General features: G+C 35.0%; 1 protein-coding gene across 2 annotated transcripts in view; it reads left to right on the top strand.

The window, feature by feature from the left end:
* Window positions 1–21,035, top strand: part of Lk6 (MAPK interacting serine/threonine Lk6 kinase) — a 307,705-nt gene that overhangs the window by 153,118 nt on the left and 133,552 nt on the right. Inside the window, exons 1-2 of one of the 2 annotated variants that reach the window (XM_072522115.1) lie at window positions 6,199–6,246; window positions 14,661–14,700. In XM_072522115.1, the coding sequence (XP_072378216.1) occupies window positions 6,214–6,246; window positions 14,661–14,700 (73 nt within the window). In that variant the 5' untranslated portion in view covers window positions 6,199–6,213. Of the gene's footprint in view, window positions 1–6,198; window positions 6,247–14,660; window positions 14,701–21,035 lie in introns of those variants that run through there. The other variant, XM_072522116.1, reaches the window with a different exon arrangement.

Genomic DNA, 21,035 nt, shown 5'->3' with positions numbered 1-21,035 from the left:
GATCATTTCTTGTAACTGTCCCGCTAATTTCGACAGCGGGACACATTAACGTTAACATGAAAATTTGAGATCTTATAAAGAAAATCAGACCAAAAAAAAAACTTTCTAAGTATTGACAAAGCACCTGTACAGCTTTTTGAAAATGACCTTTTTTCTCTCAAATGGGATAAACATATCCAGTTTAAAAATACCGCCCAGTAATTTTTCTAATTTTTCGATTTTTCATGTGATTTTTCGGCTTCGTTTCATGGATTAATAAACTATAAGCAACTTATAAATTTAATTTAATTTACTTTCTTTGAATAAAAAAATCCAAAAAATAGTGTTAATTGCTGATGTAGATAAAGTAACTTGTGAAGTTGATTTATACAGTTGTATTATTGTTTAATATTTAGCTATATCCATAACTTATGCCTCACAGTTTAATTATCATTACAATAATTGTAATAATCCCATATAAACACAATATTTACTTGATGTGACATCCCCGCTTCATTTTTACTGCGTAAAAACAAAATTTGTTGAACATTACATAACTTGTTTTTTTAAATAACTGATAAATGGATTTTTTTCTGTTATAAATTAAGAAAACAAACAAATTTTATTTGTTTACTTAATAATATGATATTTGCAACATAGTAATATACAAATGATTGTAACAATTTTTTAGTTGCTGGTAAATATCTTGTACAGATCTTTAATCGCAGGAAAATTTGTTGAACAAAAAAACAGTCTTTAGCCACGTACTCCCATCTTGTCAAACTGGGGCACGGATCCAACGGTGTACTAGGCCATTTTTTATGCTTAAATTCGAGCAGGACACTTTAAAAAATATTTTTTATCATTTATTAATTAATTTACATGCTAGTAAATAAGAGGGATAGGAACAGCTGTACATGTATCAAAAAATACCCGGGGGCAGACATAAGAAAAAGCAGAATGAAAAAGGTTACAAGTAAGTCGATGAAGAAGTATGAGGTTAGAAAACTAAAAGATCCCAATGTTCGACTGAAGGTGAGTGACAACCTCAATACAAAGATGCTAAAATGCAGAAATACAGGAACTATAAAGGAAAGTTTGACCATCATACGAGAAACAGTGAGAGAAATAAAAGAACAGCACCTGAAGAAAGATACAGATATACAGAATACATACCGTCGTCAGAAGAAAGATAAGAGATGCTAAAGAGAAACAAAAAACAGAACAATGTCAAGCAATAGAGGAGTATCAGAGTCGATATGATAACTTCAATGGCAATCGAAAGGTGAAGGAAATAGCTGGAAAGTTCCGAAAACGCAACAGCCGAAAAATAACAGATAATGAAGGCAATCTTGCCACCAAAGAAGATAAAAAGAAAGTATGGGAAGAATACTTGGAGAAACTTTTGCACGACCTTAGAATAATACAAGAACCCACCATTGAAGAAAATTCATGTCCCGAAATCTTTTCAGAAGAAATAACTGCAGCCGTCAAACAAATGAAGGATGGAAAGACACCAGGACTTGATGAGATTCCTGCAGAACTGCTGAAGCTATTAGATGCAGAATAAATAGAAATAATAACTGAAATATACAAGGCAGGAAAAATACCAGTTGAGTGGCTCAAATCGGAGTTCGTACCATTGCCCAAAAAACCAGGAGCAAAAGTTTGTGAAGACTATGGGACCATAAGCCTAATAAGCCATCTGCTGAAGCTGTTTTTAAAAGTCATCCTCAAAAGAATTTACCGGAAATGCGAAGAACAAATTGCGTCCAATCAGTTTGGATTTGTGAACGCCGCGCCGTTGGTACGAGGGAAGCTATATTTAGCGTGCAGATATTGTTTCAGAAGTGTAGAGATGCCAGCTGTAATGTTCTTGCATGCCTGATTGACTACAAGAAGGCTTTCTATAGAGTTAGGCATGAACAAATGATGGAAGTGCCAAAGAGGACAGGAATTGACGGAAGAGACCTAAAAATAATAGCTGACCTGTATTGGAATTAATCAGCGGTGCTCCGAATAGATCGAGAACATATAGACCCGGCCAAAATCTTAAGGGGAGTGAGACAGATGTGCATAATTTCACCACTGATATTCAATCTGTACTCTTAGCACATTTTTGAAGAGACTCTAAAAGATATTGATGAAGGCATCTCAATAAATGGAATAAAGCTCAATAACCTGCGGTATGCAGATGATACAATTGTGAAAATGAAATAGTGGAAAATGTAAACATGTCTCTGCTGTTCTTGTTAAATGTTCCATTAATGTGGAATTAATGGAACAGATAAAGGCCTTAAATTATGGCTCAAGATAGTTATTAATTAATAAATATAAGTTTTTGTTAAGTCAGCTGAAATACCAAACAAAGAACCCAAAGTGGCATAAGTCAAATTTAAACTTTATAAGAACTAACATTATCCGCTGTCGAATTTTTAACCTATGAACTCATTTGTCCTTAATGTAATTTTCAATCATATTTACTATACAATTAAACATAGAGAAGTTATGTACACCAGTAAAGTTTTTTAATTTAATGTCATTATCTATGATTTCATACAATGTAAGCACTTTTGGAGTGTTCACTTGCACAGCTGCATCTTTTGATGAAAGAGTGCTATTCTGGACAGTATTTCTTAAACCAATTAAGATTTCTGCTACCTCTTGATCATCTTTATCCTTACAATCTTCACAAGCAATTAAACTTCGAGCAACAGTTGTGGTCATTCTTTGTTTAGCAGCTGTCCTTATATATCTAGAGGATAGTCCTGGCTCTGTATTGTGTACCTCCAATGGAAGCTTCTGACTAGGTACTGCTTGACACTTTAAAGTCCTGCTATTAATTTAAGAAAACATACCTTTTTGAAGAAAATCGGTTGCTTTAAAGTGCAAAGAACAGACTCTCATATAGTCTGAAACTTTCTTCCCAATTTTGAGCCTTTGAATCTAAACTTTCCTTCTGTCGACAAGCTCCTTACTGCCCAATTTGGTTTTAATAATAACATTTGTTTTCTTTGGTTTTGGGTAGATATGAAAACTTAATTCTGGGTTCCTTTTAAACCAAGAATTACAACCGGAAACACAACAATAGTAATTCATTTTTAGAGCCAAAATAAAGTACTGAAAAACACGAAAACACAATTTAGCTTCAACGCGAAACAACAAAAATAAAAATACAGTACATACACTATCAATTAAACAAACAAAATCTCCAATGACAATAAAACACAATATGCCTTCAACGTGAAAGTAAATAAATAATGGCTCTGGTTACTGCAATAGCCGCTAGACTTCGTAATGCTTACGACGAAATGCCAATAGTGTATTCCAATACCATAGAAGGGACTTAATGAACAAAATAACGGAAACAAGTAGAACATATGAACTGGATATAAACACCAGCAAAACAAGCGAATGATCATCAGCAAGGAAAACATAACTGGAGCATATCTCAAATGACAATTGAACGTGTCTCACAGTGTAACTACTTAGGAACTATAATCAATGAGTCGTGGGACAAGATCTAAAAGATTAAATGTCGCATCGGAAAGGCAAAAAGTACATTCTTGACTATGAGCTCTGTGTTCAAGAACCATGACCTTACCATAGAAACAAAAATAAGGCTCCTTCAATATTATGTGTACTTAGTGCTTCTGTACGAAGCGGAAACGTGGACATTAAAGACGGAAACTCTATCAAAACTTCAGGCTTTTGAGCTATGGTTATACAAAAGGATCCTGAAGATAACATGGACAGACAAAGTCACCCAAAGGGCCCCAGGATGAAGAAGAATATCCTGGCTTGTTAACTTGAGAGCACGGTATAGAAAGACCTCAACACAGCTATTCCGTATAGTAACCAACAAAGTCATCATAGCCAGATTGATCGGCAACGTTCGGAACGGACAAGCACCCTAAGAAGAATTAATTTACCATTAGAAATTTACCCCTAATGTGTTCAGTGACTCTATTAATACCATGTGCAATACATGTTACATCACTATAAACATTTTTTTATTCCGATTACTTTTAATATTATTTTTAAACCACCAGAAATTGCACTTAAGCCAAAAAGGTTTTACATAGTTATTAAAATAAGTAAAACAAGAAAAATAGTTAAAAAATAAGTATGTGAACTAAAAATCCTAAATTATAAACCAAAAAAAGCAAAACAATGTATACGATTTTTCTTATTAAAATTCACTTGAACAAACTAATACAAATTTCCAGTTTCATTCCGTCTCGTCAATATTATTGTTAATGTTAATAACAAATTATATAATAACATGCGCAAATACATTTCTTGCTAATCTATTTAGTTTTACATAAATCCTGAAAATGCTGAATTTGCATAAATAGTTTAAACGCTGCAAAATGTTGTTAAATATTATGATAGGCCAGTAATCTCTAACGTGACCATGAAAAATGTTCAAAATTTGGACGTGAACTGTTGCATCAGCCTGTCAGTGGGAATTCATGTGCTAGACTAATGATATTTTTTTGAGACATTTTATCTCACCGTGTAGTCTAGAGAGGAATGTCATTATCAATTTATTTACATAGTACTTTCCACTTTTTAGATTTTAATAAGAACCTAAAGAGTGGAAAATTTTGAACGTCATGGAATAATATTCAAAATAATAAACGTGGATAAAACAAATAATTGCAACTTGAGAGATGTTGTCGATTGTTAATCTTCTCAAGAACGGATATATTTGTTCTTTTGGTTGTCCAAGCATTCTTCTCCAACATCATCTATCAAATACATCCATTTTTTCCCTGTCTGCTGTTCGGATGAAATATTGGGAAGACCAGTACACGATTGATATTATTTTGTTATATGTGGGTTTCCCATATTTTAGTAATATTGGGAGAGTAACTTCATCAGGCCCGGGAAATTTTTCTACTTTAATTTTGCTTCATTGCATATTCGATTTCTTCTTGTATAATGTCAGGCCCAGTATCATCTTTCAATTCTTTTGCTAAAAATCTGTGCTATTTATTGTGTAGACAGAGTTGTGCTATTGAGAATTAACTCAAGTCCCTCTAATATAAACATCATTCAGGTCTACGCACCGACATCAGAATCCACTGAAGAAGATATAGAAAATTTCTATCAGACTAGAAGACTCTCTAAAACTGACCAAAAAATATAAACTCACTATTATCATGGGCGATTTTAATGCCAAGATCTATGCTATGACAGAGCAGTGACTATACTGTTCTGACGAGACCTAAGGAGGTCGAAATACGTATCAGCGGTTGTCGCTGCCCTGTATCAAAACAAAAATCTAATACCGTCATTATGTTTTATTACTTACTTCGTTTGGAGTACCAGAAACTGAATTCACTACGAATTTTGACCAGGATGAACGGCATGTGGAATGCAATTTTAGATTCCCTTGCCGAGTAATTTATCCTGCTGTTTGTTTCGCAAATTTTAGGAAACACAGTGGTAAAAATTTGAATTCGGTTTCGCTAGGTAGAAATCGTTTGATTTCTCTTTTTGTTTCTATGACAATTTACATCGTGGATCATACTTCAACATGCTCCTCTACTTGATATTCGCCAATTACCCAATTTTCTTTAGCATGTCTGCATTTTCGTTTAATAATCTATTTAGTTTGAAATACTGTTATTGTAGCTATTGGACTTTTACAATTCTTCTCTATATAAGGCAGAGTATCTCACCGGTTATCTATCATTCATTTTCCTTTCTTTGTTGTTGATGGTTCTAGAAGGGCATCGAAGCAGTTTGAATGTTTTGTAAGTTACTCCATATCCTTTTGAGCATCGTTTATAAAATCATACGAGGTATTTACTTTAACATACGACCAAACAAATAGTAATTAGGCAATAAAACACTCTATTCAACGGACTAAAATATGATTTTACACTATCCTAGAAGATAACGTTGTTGTATTTGCACCATATTTTTGTTAACACATGTAATTATCAAACAAATTTCATATATAAACTTATTTATACTACCAAAATTTTTCCTATCCTATAAAACCTTTTTCCATTTATACTGCAATTAAAATCCACCTAAAAGATACTTAATTCGCAATTATTTGCTTTTGTTTACAAGCCGCTTCCTTTATTGGAAAAATTGTAAAATCATCGAAGTTAAATGATTTTGTTTTGCTGGAAATGTTTCAGTACAAAGGGGTATTCGCGACAGAATGAGCGTAGTCGTTGATTGTGTTGACGAGCCGAAGAAAACGGTGGTGCAATGGTGTCGTTTGTTGGTGTATGTCAGAAATTGGTAAGATTTGAAATGGTTAAAACCTATATTTATATATACAGTAAGGTCTCGTTTTAAGCGGTGGATAGGCCTCACTGTGTATATATGAGTTCTGTAAATAATATAATAATAAGTTGTTTACAAGATTTTCGTTTGTCTATATCACTTACGTAATAGTAAGAGATAGTTTTTATTTTTCAAGTTAAAACAAATTTGGTATACTTTATTTTGCTGACTACTGTATTGTTAAATAACATATTATTGATTAGCAATGTTTTATAATAATAATCACGCATAGTATACATTATTCCGTATACACAACTAAGTGTTGTGTATCATTTAATTTAAGAAATGCAACCACAATCAAAAATATTTTGAAGTCATTTACTGGTCTTTAACTTAAGGTTTGAAAGGACAAATATTAACGAGAATAAGGCGGTGTGTAGAGTTTTTTCGCTTTCCTGAATACATTTTTATAAAATATATTTGCAGCAAATTTGAGTTATAGCCTTGGAGTGATTTCTACCTAGTTCTTTCTGCTCTTTTTCTTCAGTTATTAACAGTTTTTTGGTTAATATTTTTACAGATTCTTTCCAAAGTTTCGTAACTTCACTTGTACTTGGTTTTTCTTTGCATTCATAAAACATTTGAAGTATTATGAAATTCATACGACTGTTTTTTTATATATACTGCAGGCGTGGCTCTTTTATATTACCAATGTGATGGTGTTTAATTCCATTACGAATAATAACTGCTGTAACTGATAATAACCGCTGCATCTCATCCAGCTGTGGGGTTGTAAGTAAGACTAATTTAGATATCGTACAGCGTTTCCAAAATAAAATGTTAAGAAGCATTGCCAATGCTCCTTGGAATTACAGGAATAGCGACCTCCATAGAGACATGGAAATGGACGCTGTTAATAAGACCATTAGTAAAATAACTAAGGTATAACAACGACTCCTTTAGCGTATTAGTGTCGAAGCCATCACTAATCTGATTAGACGACCGACGCAAGAGGAAGAAGCTCTAAGAGAGTTAGTGAAATAAAAAGCAGAGTACACTGAACTTACACGCTAATATTTGTACAAAAAACTATTAGGTTTAAAGGAATACTAGTGAGTCTGTTTTTAGTAACAATTTAGGTTAGAGAAAAATTGATTATTGATCAATGTTGATCAGATTGTAGTGGCCATAACCATCCTACAAGTGTTTATTAAAAAAAATCACAAACAGTACCAACAGTCCATTAATATTAGCTGTGAGGTGAATACATACATTTCTGGTCCTAGTGGCTTTCTGTTTCTTCCAGCCCAAAATAAATTTACATGCTGAAGAAACCCATTGGTATTTATTTATCGTATGGCATACAATAAGAACACATAATTAAAAATCAATATAAAACGTTACATGAAGTATTACAAACGAACTCAATCTCATGTATTATTAATATAATGTAAAACATTTTCGGTCGCATTCAGGAACTCATCGCAAACTCCAGATAATCGCCTTCTGGTGAATTCTTGAACAATGTGACGGACGGTCTGTTGTTACGTACCACAGTCACACACAGGAGTAAGAGCTTTTCTCCATCTATATAAGCTGTCAGCACATCTACCGCTGCTTGTTCTTATTCTGTTTAGCGTTGTCCATGTATTGCGGGTCAGTTGAAAGCCTGGCAGTTTCTGATCTATACAGGCCATTTGGTGTGCTTCCTTTGGTGAAACGCTCTCCCATTGTCTTCTCCAAGCGCTGGTGAGGTTGAAATGTTTGAAATGCTTCTGGTGTAAGGAGTTGGCTCTTAGCAATGGGGGATATCTGGTGCACAGTCTGTTTATTTCGATATTAACCTTATCATGGTGGATGGGAAGTTGATGGTTAGTTTCGATTTTTCGGTATTCTTTTGGACTATATTCTGTGTTCTTTAAAACTTAATGTTTTGTCCAGAGTCACTTTAAAATATTTTGGTGTTGAGTTATGAGTGAGTAGGCTGCCTTCAAAGTGAACGGAGAGAACAGAGAGAGTTCAAAAAGAACTTTTTTGTTGGCATGGGCATTATTCAGATGGAACCAGCATACTTCAGTTTGAATTGGGCCGTAGCCTCCATTTGCGAAAGTACTCTGCCATAACGGCAATGTCATCCGTTAGTATTGTTTCTTTAATATCCATGTTATAATGTCTTGCTGCAATGGCCCAGTCGTCAGCGTAGCCAAATTTCTGTTAAGTTGTCTCAGGTAGATCCGCGAAGTGTAAATTAAACAGTAAGGGTGTGGAAACAGATCCCTGTGGTAGTCCATTGGTGAGCTTTATTTGAACACTTTTAAAGTTGCCCATTGTGACTTGAAAAGGTCTGTCGGTGAGCATGCTATCAATGAGTTTAGTTACCTTTTGACACGGGATGGGACTGATTAGTTTGCAGATTAGGCCTTTCTCTAGACAGTATCGTATGCTATCAATGAAAGCAACTAATGCTTTTTGCTTTCTTTGAAAACCTGCTTCAATATGTGTTATTAGGGATAGGATCTGATCTGTGCAGCTGCGGTTAAGTCTGAACCCTGATTGCTCAATAGGTATCAATTCAAATATGTTTCTACTTATTCTGTTGTAGATAAAGCGTTCCAACAGTTTATAGATACAGCTCAGCAGTGCAATCGGTCGGTAGTTTTGAGGCTGATCATTTGCCTTTCCTGGTTTTAATATGACCATAATGGAGGCATTTTTTAGTGAATGGGGGATTTCTCATGATATTTTAACATATCTGTGTAGAAATCAGCCAGCCATTTCCTAGCATATTTGCCACAATGGAGTAAAAATTCTGGATGGATGTTATCGGAGCCAGGTGCCTTTCCAGACTTAATTTCTGATATTGCTGAATGTTTGTATTTTGAGAACGATTTCCGAAGTGGAAATTGAAACGTCAATAAACGTACTTTAACCTTTAATTGTGGCTTATTCCCATTTAAATAGTAATTATTGCTGAAATAATTTCTTCTGGAGTAAACTTTCTGGAAAAATACATCAGAGTATTCAGATGTAGGCGGGCATGCAGAGCTTTTAGTAGTATTTTTAGTTCTTGTTTTACTTTGGTGGTGTGGTGTGGTGTGGTCAGGATCTCTAGGTGTTCTTGAAGTTGCTACAATGTGGGAGGCTACTCTGTTAAGAGCTATTGGTACTTTGTCTCTAGTTGAAAGTCTGCTACTGCCAAGTTTTTTAAGTAAATTTACTAAAGTCTAATTTTTCTACAGTTTCCATCCGTGTTTGTCATCTGGCCGAATCCAAACTGTGTGGTACTTCGTCCGCAATTTCTCGGTCTTGGCTTTCGTTGTATTCTTGATACAATTTCTCACATTTTTCATCCCATCCTGCGACATACTCTTTATGATATCCTCTGGATATAGTTTTCTTCGCTGTAGAGATAACCGCGGCAACAAATCTCATGTAGTTTGCACGTGTTGGTGTTATCCATCCCAGACATTTGTCCAATATTTAAGTAAAAGTCGACCAGTCTGCTTTTTGAAAGTTCCACCTAGGTCGAGGAAAAGATGATATTATTGGTATTTTCATGCCAACCCATTGGTAAAGTTGGTATTTCTAGTAATAATATCAATACGCATTATTTTCGCCTGTCTGTATTTTTTGTATATAACTTAAGCTTTTGCAAAAGGAGTAAAATATTATTTATAAAACAATCAAGGACTATATTAATGTACGCCTCGTTGAGTCAACGTACAGTGCTGATTATTGGAAAATTCTTAATTACTGATATAACTTTTTTATTTTTATTTATTAGTTTAACTGCGCACTTACGAATAATTGCTAAATTTGAGGCTAAAAATACCTAGGAGATATGCTAAATGTTTCGGTTACAGATAACCGAGGCATAATAACGCAAAAAATAATTGGCATTTTGTAATTAGGTACAAGTTTCGTGAAGATAAGAAGATGGATAGTTATAAAAATCAAGGGGGCCTTGAAAATTGTGAATCTTCTCTGAAAAATGTCTAGTATTGATAAAATGGAACTTCGATGTTATACCCTAGAATAACAGAGACACGTGTGTTGGGTTTTTCTCTGGTTATACATTATATTTTGTTTAAAGGTGATCTGTTCATGATCTCTATGTAGTGGTTTTGTCATCTGTCTTATTCGAGTACCTACAGTAAGGTCTCGTTTAATGCGGTAAATACGCTTCACAGAAAAGCGCATATAACAAAATCGCATAAAATAAATATGACTCTTTGTTATGATTCCTCGCTTTTCAAGATCAATTAGTTGATTATTAAGTTTAGGCTTGATTGTAAGTGGGACTTTACGAGGTGGCCTAGCCACTGGCACTGCATTTTCTTTAAGCTTTAAACTACATTTTTTCTGAAATTAACCTAAACCTGAAAAAACATCCTTATTCATTTCTACAAATTTTTCTTTAGAATGCAGTGTTATGTTATCAATTGTATTAATTAAATCAAGCTCTATGGTAGAACATAAACCCAAGATAGGTGTTGATCTTTCCTTTACAACAACAAAATATATATATTTACAGACAAGTTTTATTATACCCAAAGGAATGATCTTAAAACCACCATATGTCTCAAGTATGACCTTAGTTTCTTTTAATTCATTAATTTTGCAAATTTTTTCAACAAAAACCTTGGGTAAAATGTTAACCTGTGCCCCTGTATCTATTTTAAAAGGTAAATCAATGTTATTAATTTTTCAATTTTCCATCCAGTCTTTATTATTTTTATTCTTAATTTCATTAACAGTGATTGATGAAATCATGAAATCGTCTACTTCATTATTTTCACTTTCTTCCACTTGTACCTCTCTTACTAACCTACCATGATAACACACTTTATCAAAATGCCCATATTTACCACACTTTCTACACTTTTTTCCATATGCTGGACACCTCCTTGGTCCATGGACACTCCCACAGTTTCTGCAGTTAAATTCACCTTTAGAAGAACTTGCACCCCTAACTGTTTGGACTGAATTGTGCCCCTGCTTGACTTTACTTCCAATTGATTCAATTTTTACCTTCTCTAAGCTGTTCTGAACTTCTTTTATTTGAGCTTGGGATACTTCATGCATGTTACATATTTCAATAGCTTTAGTCAGATCTAAATTAATTGTTTTTAACATGCTTTGTTGCGCATCCTTACTATTGGTGCCTAATACTATTCTATCTCTTACCATTGAAAATGCTTCAACATCAAACTCACAATTTCTTACTTTATTTTTTTAAATCTGTTAGAAAGTGGTCAAAAGGCTCTCCTTCTTCTTGAATGCGCTTATAAAACAAATATCTTTCATAAACCACGTTTTTTCTAGGGGTGACATAAGACTCAAATGCTTCCATTTCAAAACTTTGCTTAAATCGTTTAAAATTTTCGGCCACATTGCCTTCAAATGATAATGAATTTGGTAACCTTGCTTCCATGATTTTCGTTTAATTTCCACTAGACTGCGCCAAGTAATAATATTTCATTGGGTTTAATACATTTATTTAAACATACTTTTTAACAAAGTCTCCAAGAATCAACAATCTCCCAAAACCCCTGTTTTAACAATGATCTTGACAACTGGGACGACTCCTTGTTTCTCCAGTCTGTAATTCGTTTCCCTGACGCCTGAAACAGCAGTCGCTGCTGTAAACTCCTTCTCTGCCGCAACGCGAACAAAACTTTTTTCATGGGTTTTTGCAGTTTTTACGGCTGTGACCTGGCATCTTGCATCTAAAGCATGCCGTTTTCGCATCGTACTCTGCTTGGTCCGTGCGTCTCCAGTTTCCACGGCAAATCTGGTTTGCTCGGGTCTTTTCGTCTTCTAGAGCTTCGTATTCTTGGGCTAAATCCTGTAATTCGGCTAAGTTTCCGAAATCCCGGAGGCTAGCATAAAGCCTATATTCTGGTAACAAATTTTTGTATATCCTTTCGAGTTCTTGGTTTTTGGAAAAAGATCCTTCTCGTCTGATTAATGTTTGAATCTCCGTGATATATCTATCTACTGGTTCGTTCTGTCTCTGTTTTCTGTTTCGGATTTCCTCTTCTAGTTGTAGCAAATATCCCCTGGGATAGAAAGCTTTTTTAAAATCTTCGCTGAAATCTGTCCATGACTTCCAATTTTTGTTATTGTTTCTGTACCATAACAAAGCGTGGTCTCCTAATAATTCTGGTAATGCTCTTAGTAGATCTTGTTTATCGATCTCGTAGGCCAAGCTTAATTCGTCTTTCCACTTTCGTACTTGATTTAGCAATTCTGGTTGCCCCATTTGTTTCGTTATTGTTAATTCCTGTAATTGTCTTCGGATGCCCGAAATTTCCTGGGTCACTGTGTCGGATTCTGTTCCCTTGGACGTTTTTTCTTTTGGGATTGTTCCTGTAGCTTCCTCGCGATTTTTAAAATAGGTTCTGAGTCGTGCTCTCAATTCGTCGACGGTTCCCTTGAGATCTAAGCCGCTTTTTTCGGCCTCGCTCTGCAATTCCTCTTTGCAAAGTCGATTTATCCACGACGTACCTGTTACTGAGTCTGTGTCTTTACCTGTCGGCATGTTATTAATTTTTGCTCGGGCGCCAGTTTGTGATGGGTAGCTCTTTCGGGGCGACAGACTCAGTAAAACACAGGTTTGAAATAAAAATAAATCTATTAATTTAGTATATCTACAATAAATAAAAATAAAAAGGAATTCTGCGTTGTATACTTATACAATGAATAAAACTAAAACGAATTCTACGTCCCCGTCTGGATCCCGCGATGAACGAAGTCCTCGGCGAACGTCTATAAAAGAAAAGAAATTAATTAGTACTAATAAGAAACGAAATGGGGGAAATCGATCGCGCGCAGATTTATACTCGCTTTCGCTTCAATTCAGCGAAAGCTCCGAATACGCTCGCAAACAAAATATTTAGCTGTGCAGACCCATGGCAATGTTCAATACACACTACCGACGGGTTCCGCTTGGCTAAGGACAGAGTATGATCCTCAATACGGAAATCTGTCTGTCCCGGTTGGTTCTGTGCAGATCCACGGTAATGCTCAATACGCAATACCGATGGGTTCCGCTTGGTTAGGGACAGAGTATGATCCTCAATACGGAAATCTCTCTGTCCGGAATGGCTCGCAGGTTCACTACACCGGCGAGTCAGGGAGCCTAGAGCGCTAGCTACAAGACTATCTAATTCCGCTATTCATACGCCTTAAATAGCCGTTCTGAATCCCACTTGGCCGTCACGTTGTAGAAGTGGATGCGCAAATATTGACACTCCCACGGTTCGAACTGTTAAACGATCAGAGCATCGTTACATACTGACAACTGACAAAGAGTCTCCATACATTGTGCCTAGAGCCCCGTGACCGAAATCACAACCTACTGATATGACAACTTGCCTTGAAAAAGTAGGGATACGTTCCGTAGCCTTCTAAAATTACATAAAACCAAGACAAAAACAAAAAATTTATTTAAAAATTCCTTTATACAAGGTATATATTAAAACATCCTATCGGGCTACATCACAGAAAGTTTTCGGAATTAATATTCCATCATGAGTGCTGTTTGGATGTACATGTTTTGAGCCACTAAATACATGGGTAAAAACCCTTTAAATGTTGTTAAATTGAATTTGAGTTACGTTATTTGATAGTATATACTAGAATGTTTAAGTTACAACAGGAATTGATAACATGGCAACGTAAGACTTCAATGAAGGTTGCTAGTCCTGCGACAAAGCGTCTACGAGGACTTGTTGATAGCAACTGAGTTGCTATTATGAAAAATTGTCCATGAATTTGCTCATCAGAATGTGTAAATTTGCCCAAATTTCAGTTAGATCAGCATTGCTCATCTGATGAATATATTTTATATAGTTGCTGAAGGAACTTCTTTCCCATTAAATTATGAGTCAATTTCTCATCAAATAATGAGCATTCAAAAGCAAATGGTTCTTTAAGTGGACAAATAAAACAATAATTACAATATTTTGCTTGCTGGGTTCACCATCAAATGATATTTGGATTTTTATCTGATGAGCAATTTGCTTATCAATTGTTGGCTCATTTGACGAGCAATTTAATTATCGTTTAATGCCTAGATTGCAGATTTGATAAGCAACTTACTCATCATTCGAATAACAATCCCACCTAATTTATCGAAAAAACGTTTTCTATGGTAGTTTATTTTACGGAAACAACAACTATTATTGAATAATACATATTTTGCACGTTGATCGTCATCTTCGTGCAAATATTTTAGCGATAAACCTGCCGGTTTATGTCACGCTTTCATAAACGTTCTACAAATTCGTATCCTCGATGAGTCATTAACGAACATTTCAAAAACATCTATTTACATATTTAAATATTTTTATACAGTTGCTATTTATGGTTTTCATTATCTTCTAAATGGTACCAATGATTAATATTGTGTTTTTATTTTACAGGAGGCAGACAGCAACCATACGTTTGATACCATCGAGAAAGGTGAGTAAAGATCTAGGCAAAGATATATTATGCAAAACCATAAAATTCGTGCGATGTGGTCGGTTTCAGATCAGTATAGAGTGTACAGTAATAAATTGTAATGGAGTATATGAGTTATACTAGGGGTGATATTATAAGAATAATCCAAGGACGAAGAATTCCAATCAGATTAAATAATATATCATCAGAAAAGGAAAATCATCATCATTCTCTTTGCTTTTATTCCTATGCTGGGTTGGCTTCCCTAAATTTTTCAAGTCATCAGTTTATATCTTGGGTCATATCAATATCAATTTCCTTTACCGACACGTCCTGCCTGAGCGTCTCCTCGAGGGTTTTGTGTGATCTTCCTTTCGTATTCCTCCCAGGAACTTAGCAATTCTTCGTATTGATTAACTCTTTACTATGATATACAAGAAATTGCCCTCTTACTCCCGTTTAATTAAGTAAAATTTATTAAAATCTAGAGTGATTAACTACTTTATTGACAGGAATATTGGATGCAATCATCATCTGACATAAATCAAATTTAGATGTGTCTTTCTCCTATTTTTGAACTATCCCGCAAAGATATTTGGACTAACTTAACTAAGATGCAAAAAATTTTAGTACTTTTACCCCCGGGCTTATTCCTAAAACCCACCACGGAGAGGGGGAAAACGGAAAAAATCGATTTATCAAGAATCTGTACGCCATAGAAAAAAATGTTTCAAATAAAAAATGTAGCTAAGATAATTTTGAACAAAAACGTTTATTGGCATTTTTTGCGTAGATGGGAAGACCTGGTTCGTTTCGGTGACCTGGATCTTTCAGGTCAATGATTAAAATGATCCGTTTATAAAGATTTGTTCATATCTTCTTCTTAACGTGCCCCATCCCTAAGGACATTGGCGATCATCAATCTGCAGCCATTCTGAAAAGTTCTATTGACGTTTTCCAATTACGTACTCCATTGTCTCCTGTACTCCTTGTCCAGTGTTGAGTATTTCTTTATCTTTTTTCATTCTTCGTAGCGTTTCCGCATTTGTTATGCGTTGTGTCCAAGATATTTCCACATTCTTCGGTAATGACACATTTCAAAGTTAATGAGTTTTTTCCCTGTCGCCTCTGTAATTGTCCAGGCCTCAACTCCATACAACAGGACAGAGAACACGTAGCATCTGAATACTCTAGTTCTAATTTCGATGTTGAGTTTTCCATTGCATAATATTGCTTTTATCTTATTAAAAGCATTTCTAGCTATCTCAATACGCCGTTTTATTTCCGTACTTCTATCCCATTCTTTATTTAGTTCGCAACCTAAGTACTGATATCTGTGCACCCTGTCTAAAAGTTTTCCTTTAGCATAAACACTGTCTTCCTCAATCTTGTTCTTGTTTACCACCATGATTTTTGTTTTATTTGTATTCAGTGCCATTTCATACCTTTCGCAGTATTGGGTAATGCGATCAACCAAGATCTGTAGTCCTTCTCTGATGTCCGCTAGGAGTATTGTGTCATCTGCGTATCTAAGATTATTCAGAAGTGCTCCGTTAACAAATATGCCTTCATTTACGTCTTCTAATGGCTCTTCAAACAATTCTTCTGAATACATATTAAAAAGTCACATCCTTGTCTTACTCCACGATTTATCGGTATTTCTTTCGATTTTTGTTGGTCTATTCGTATTATGGCTTTCTGATATCGGTATAGATTGGCAATGATTCTCACGTCTTCGTCATCTAATTCTGTGTTCTGCAGTATTTTTGCCATTCTTTGGTGTTGTACTTTGTCGAAAGCTTTTTCGAAGTCGTTCATATAGACCACTATAATAGACTAAACAATTTCAATCGTTAAACTAAACAGAACAGACTACGGGACCATTGACTCGATAATTCGAATGTTTATAATTTTACAGTTTTTTAGTGTAGCGGCTTCCCCGTTCCAATTAATTTAGGAGCGCCATGAATTGACGAATTGACCGATCAACGTGTCGCTATCAGACAGTTCGTTTCGTAAACACTAGACAGCGTCATTCATAAGGTCATTCGAACGATAAGGTCACAGAACGTGATTGTATCAATCACAGGCCTTCGAAAAGATTTCATCTTTGTGAACGGATCGTGTGTGACCTTCTCATCACTAATACTGGTCAATAAAGTACTTTTTACTGCTTGAAATCTGTTAATGTTGGGTAGTAGTAGTAGGTATGATGAAACTGAAATTTGCGCTTAAAATGGACTTTTAATTTATTTAATGTTCATTTTAAATTGATTATGATATCGGGCGTTATTAAACAAACGATTTTATATTGTTATTAAATGGATGGGATGACATTTATGACTTTTGACATTTATAATGAATTTTGACGTTCGATCTTTTATTGACAGATATACTTTTAATTATTTACTTTTCATTTAATGTCTATTTTGTTAGTTATTTTAAATCGAGAGTAATTAATCGATGTGAAGACCCTCTATTTTGTGACGCTACTCTTGTAGCTGCCATCTTGTGGCGCTAGTTCCATGACGCTCGCCTCAGCATTTCACTATAGAGAAAAAAGTAAAATACAACGCCAATATAGAAGCTTCGCTTCAAAAAGTTTGTGTAAAACGTGTTTTTTTTAGATTTTTATACAATTCTGAATACAATTAGCTTTTATTAATGGCAGCTGCTGAAGGATAATCCTTTTAATGATCATAACGAAGTAGGAAAATAAATCTGCATGACGTAATAAAATTTAGCTAACTAAAAATCCCTTAAAGTGCATCGTTACGTGAATTTCAGTAGTAGTTAACGAGATAGTCTCCTCTATTATATCATGCATTATGTTTATCTGGTCCCATTAGTGACTGGTCAGCGTGGGCTCTTATAAGTTTTCGTTTAAAATATAAAATGGCTATATATAGGGTAATCGAACAATGACGTTAAAAGTAATTTTGAATCAAAAACGGGGACAAAATGGAGAAAAACAAAGCAAGTAATAGAATCTACATCCACACCTGCTTTTACACATGTATTATGTTTTCACAAAAATTATCAAAAAAATACTGGACGCTAAATTAGACTTCTATCAGCCTAGAGAACAAGCTGAATTTAGATCGGGATGCAGCACTAACGACCACTTACTAGTGATAAAGAATATGATAGAGAAGTCTGCAGAAAACAACAAACCATTGGCACTGATATTTATCGACTAAGAGAAAGCATTCGATACCATCATCATCATCATCATCATTTAACGCGGATCTATCCACTGCTGGATATAGGTCTCCCTCAGTTTTTCCATGTATTTCTGTTTTGTGCTGTTTGCATCCAATTTTTGTCGATCCGTTTTATGTCATCAGACCATCTTGTTGGTGGACGACCTCTACTTCGATGTGCTTCTTGTCTCAGTCTCCACTGTATTATTCGCTGTGTCCATCTGTTATCCGACATTCTAGCTATGTGCCCCGCCCAGTTCCACTTAAGGGTCATAATTCTTTCTATGGCATCTGTCACTCCTTTTCTCCATCTTATTTCCTTGTTCGTGATCCGATCCCTACGAGAAATGCCTAACATCGATCGTTCCATGGCTCTTTGGGTAACACAAATTTTATTTCTTAGTTTCTTGGTTAGTGTTAATGTCTCTGCACCATATGTAAGTACTGGCAACACGCACTGATTAAAGACTTTTCTTAGACACATAGGCAGTTCTGATTTAAGAATTCGATACCATAAGCCATCAGAAAATGTTAAAGCATTGACAGAATATTGAATAGATTATCGCTACACTAACATAATCAACTATATCTACCAAAATGCCACAGCTAGCGTAGGACTATCTGAGCAAGAAACAAATAAATTCTGTATACAGCGAGAGTACGGCAAGGAAACACCGTCCCTCCAAAGCCTTTCACGACGCTTTTAGAACATTCGTGTAAGAAGGCACATATGAACGAGCTTGGTATCAACATACATGGAGAGAAACTCAGCCTTTTGAGATTTGCAAATGACATCGTGTTATTTACAAAGCCGCACAAGACAGAGACAGATGGAAAGAGCTGAGGGAGACCTATCTATGTCCAGCAGTGTCCAGGAATCGACTATAAGGGCAAGAACAAAACGCAAAGAAACTAGAAGATCATAGAAATCAAGAAAAGAAAATACATTTTAAGAAAAAATAATATTGTCGAATAAACTGGAAGAGAGGAATATAAGAGAAATACAAATCAAAACTATTTCTCCGAAGGATCTAAAAGAAATTTGAGAAGAAGATGAATAAGTTTTGTGGTTTGTTGGTATTCAGTGTATGTTTTCTTCCATCTGCCATTCATTTCTGTCATAGTAACTTCACAGGAGTTCCATTTTAATTCTGATACAATTTAGCTTTCATTTTAGATTTATTAATATGCCTTTTTGCTGCTATTTTTGAAAACTTATCTTTTGTTTTACTTTTTTCGACAACATGAAAACTGTTTTGTGATTAAACGAGAAAGTGTAACCTGTATATAAATCAAATAATAATTAATGTGGAACCATACCAGATTATTTCACGTCGCAAAAATTTTTATAATACAAATTTTGAAGGTCTATGCCAAACTGCGCAATTTGTTTAAGTTACATAAGTTGTTTATTAACAATATTACTAAAAAATGATAAAGGAAACCGCGACTAATCAAGTTGAATTTCCTATTGAACCAGAAGAAAACTGATTAGGTGGTGAAAGTATCTAAATATAGTAGTTAAAAAGAGCAAAATCCGTCGCTCGAGTGTGATTAAGATTTTGACAAAGGTTTCTGTATGATAGTGAATATTCTATAAACAAGATTTATTGAGATACAAAATCGAATTCAAATTAAAAATGCAAAATGTGTGGGGAATATAGAATTATTTACTTAAAACGTTCGTAAAATAATTCTCACCTTCTTACCAGTGCAGCTGTGCAGTCACGTCAACTTTGACATAACATAGATAGTCTTGCAATAAATATTGATAAAATGTATTTAACTAAAAAACTTTAAACTACTGACTTAATTTGAAAATTTTTTGCACAATTTATTACTAATATAATGAACTACAAACTATAAAAACATTATTCAAAATGGCCGCTATTTGTCTGAATACAGCGCCGAAGTTTGTTAGGCCATTCATCGATCACTGTACGGAAGACATTCATAGGCACATTGACCAGACTTCTACCAGAGCTTGTTTCAATGACTCCTGATTATGGGGACCTCTTGTACAGACCATACTCTCTAAAAATAAACACAATTAATAGTCAAGTCACACAATACCATAGAAGGTCTAAGCTGGCTGAAGGCCAATGTTACTACTAATAATTTCGGGAATATGATTTTCAATATGGAAACATAGAATCCCTACAAACACCAAATAAAGAACTGGATTATCAAGTGGCAACAAGCAACAGATTCCAATTGCTGGCAGAGGAAGAGCATAATGTAGAGTTAGAACAAGCCTGGCAGCAAGTGGCATCAGTTATAGAACAAGCAGCCAAGGAAACCATTGGAAAAAAGAGGACTCGCCCAAAACGACAATGGTTTGACAAAGCATGCGAGGAAATTCTTCTTCTTCTTCTTCTTCGGCTTTTCCCATTATGAGTTCGCCGTTTTCGTCCTCCACAGCACTCTATTCTACCAGTCACCTTCTCTGAGATCTCTATCATAGCATTTCCGACGTATGTTTTCCATCTTGTAGCAGGTCTTCCTCTCCATCTTCTTCCCGGCGGGTCCCAGTTTACAATTCTTTTCGGACACCTATGCTCTGGCATTCTTTGTACATGCCCGTACCACTGCGGGGTTCTGTTTTCCAACTTTTTTGTAATTGAGCATTTTACTTCCATTCTGTTCCATATTTCCTCCGTTCTTATTCTATCCGCTCTTGTGATTTGTAGACATCTTCTCATAAAGACCAGTTCAACTGTTCTTATTTTCTTTCGTATTGTTGTTGTCATTGGCCATACTTCCGCTCCATATAGGGTAATATTCATTACTATGCTTTGAAAGATCCTCTTTTTGTGTTTTTTTTTTTTGGTTAGAGTGTTGTTCCATATCACTCCATGAAGTGCTCTTGTGGCTTGTTTTCCCCGTGCTATTTTCATTTCTATATCTTTCATACAAGTACCATCTCGGCTAATCATTGACCCTAAATACTTAAACGCCTTACAACTCTTAATAGTCTCTTCTTCTAAACTCAAGTTCAAATCTGCAACCTCGGGTCCAATACATAAGTATTCGGTCTTGCACATATTTATCTTGAGTCCCCAAAGTTCATATTCTTCCTTATCATATATTCCATATCCTCCCTGTCTTGTGCAAAAATGACTTGATCATCTGCGAAAAGTAGTGAATGTAATA

The sequence above is a fragment of the Diabrotica undecimpunctata genome, chromosome 2 (assembly GCF_040954645.1).
Source record: "Diabrotica undecimpunctata isolate CICGRU chromosome 2, icDiaUnde3, whole genome shotgun sequence".
Classification (NCBI taxonomy): Eukaryota; Metazoa; Arthropoda; class Insecta; order Coleoptera; family Chrysomelidae; genus Diabrotica; species Diabrotica undecimpunctata.
Note: the sequence above shows the minus strand (reverse complement) of the source record. Positions and strands in the feature narration are given on the sequence as shown.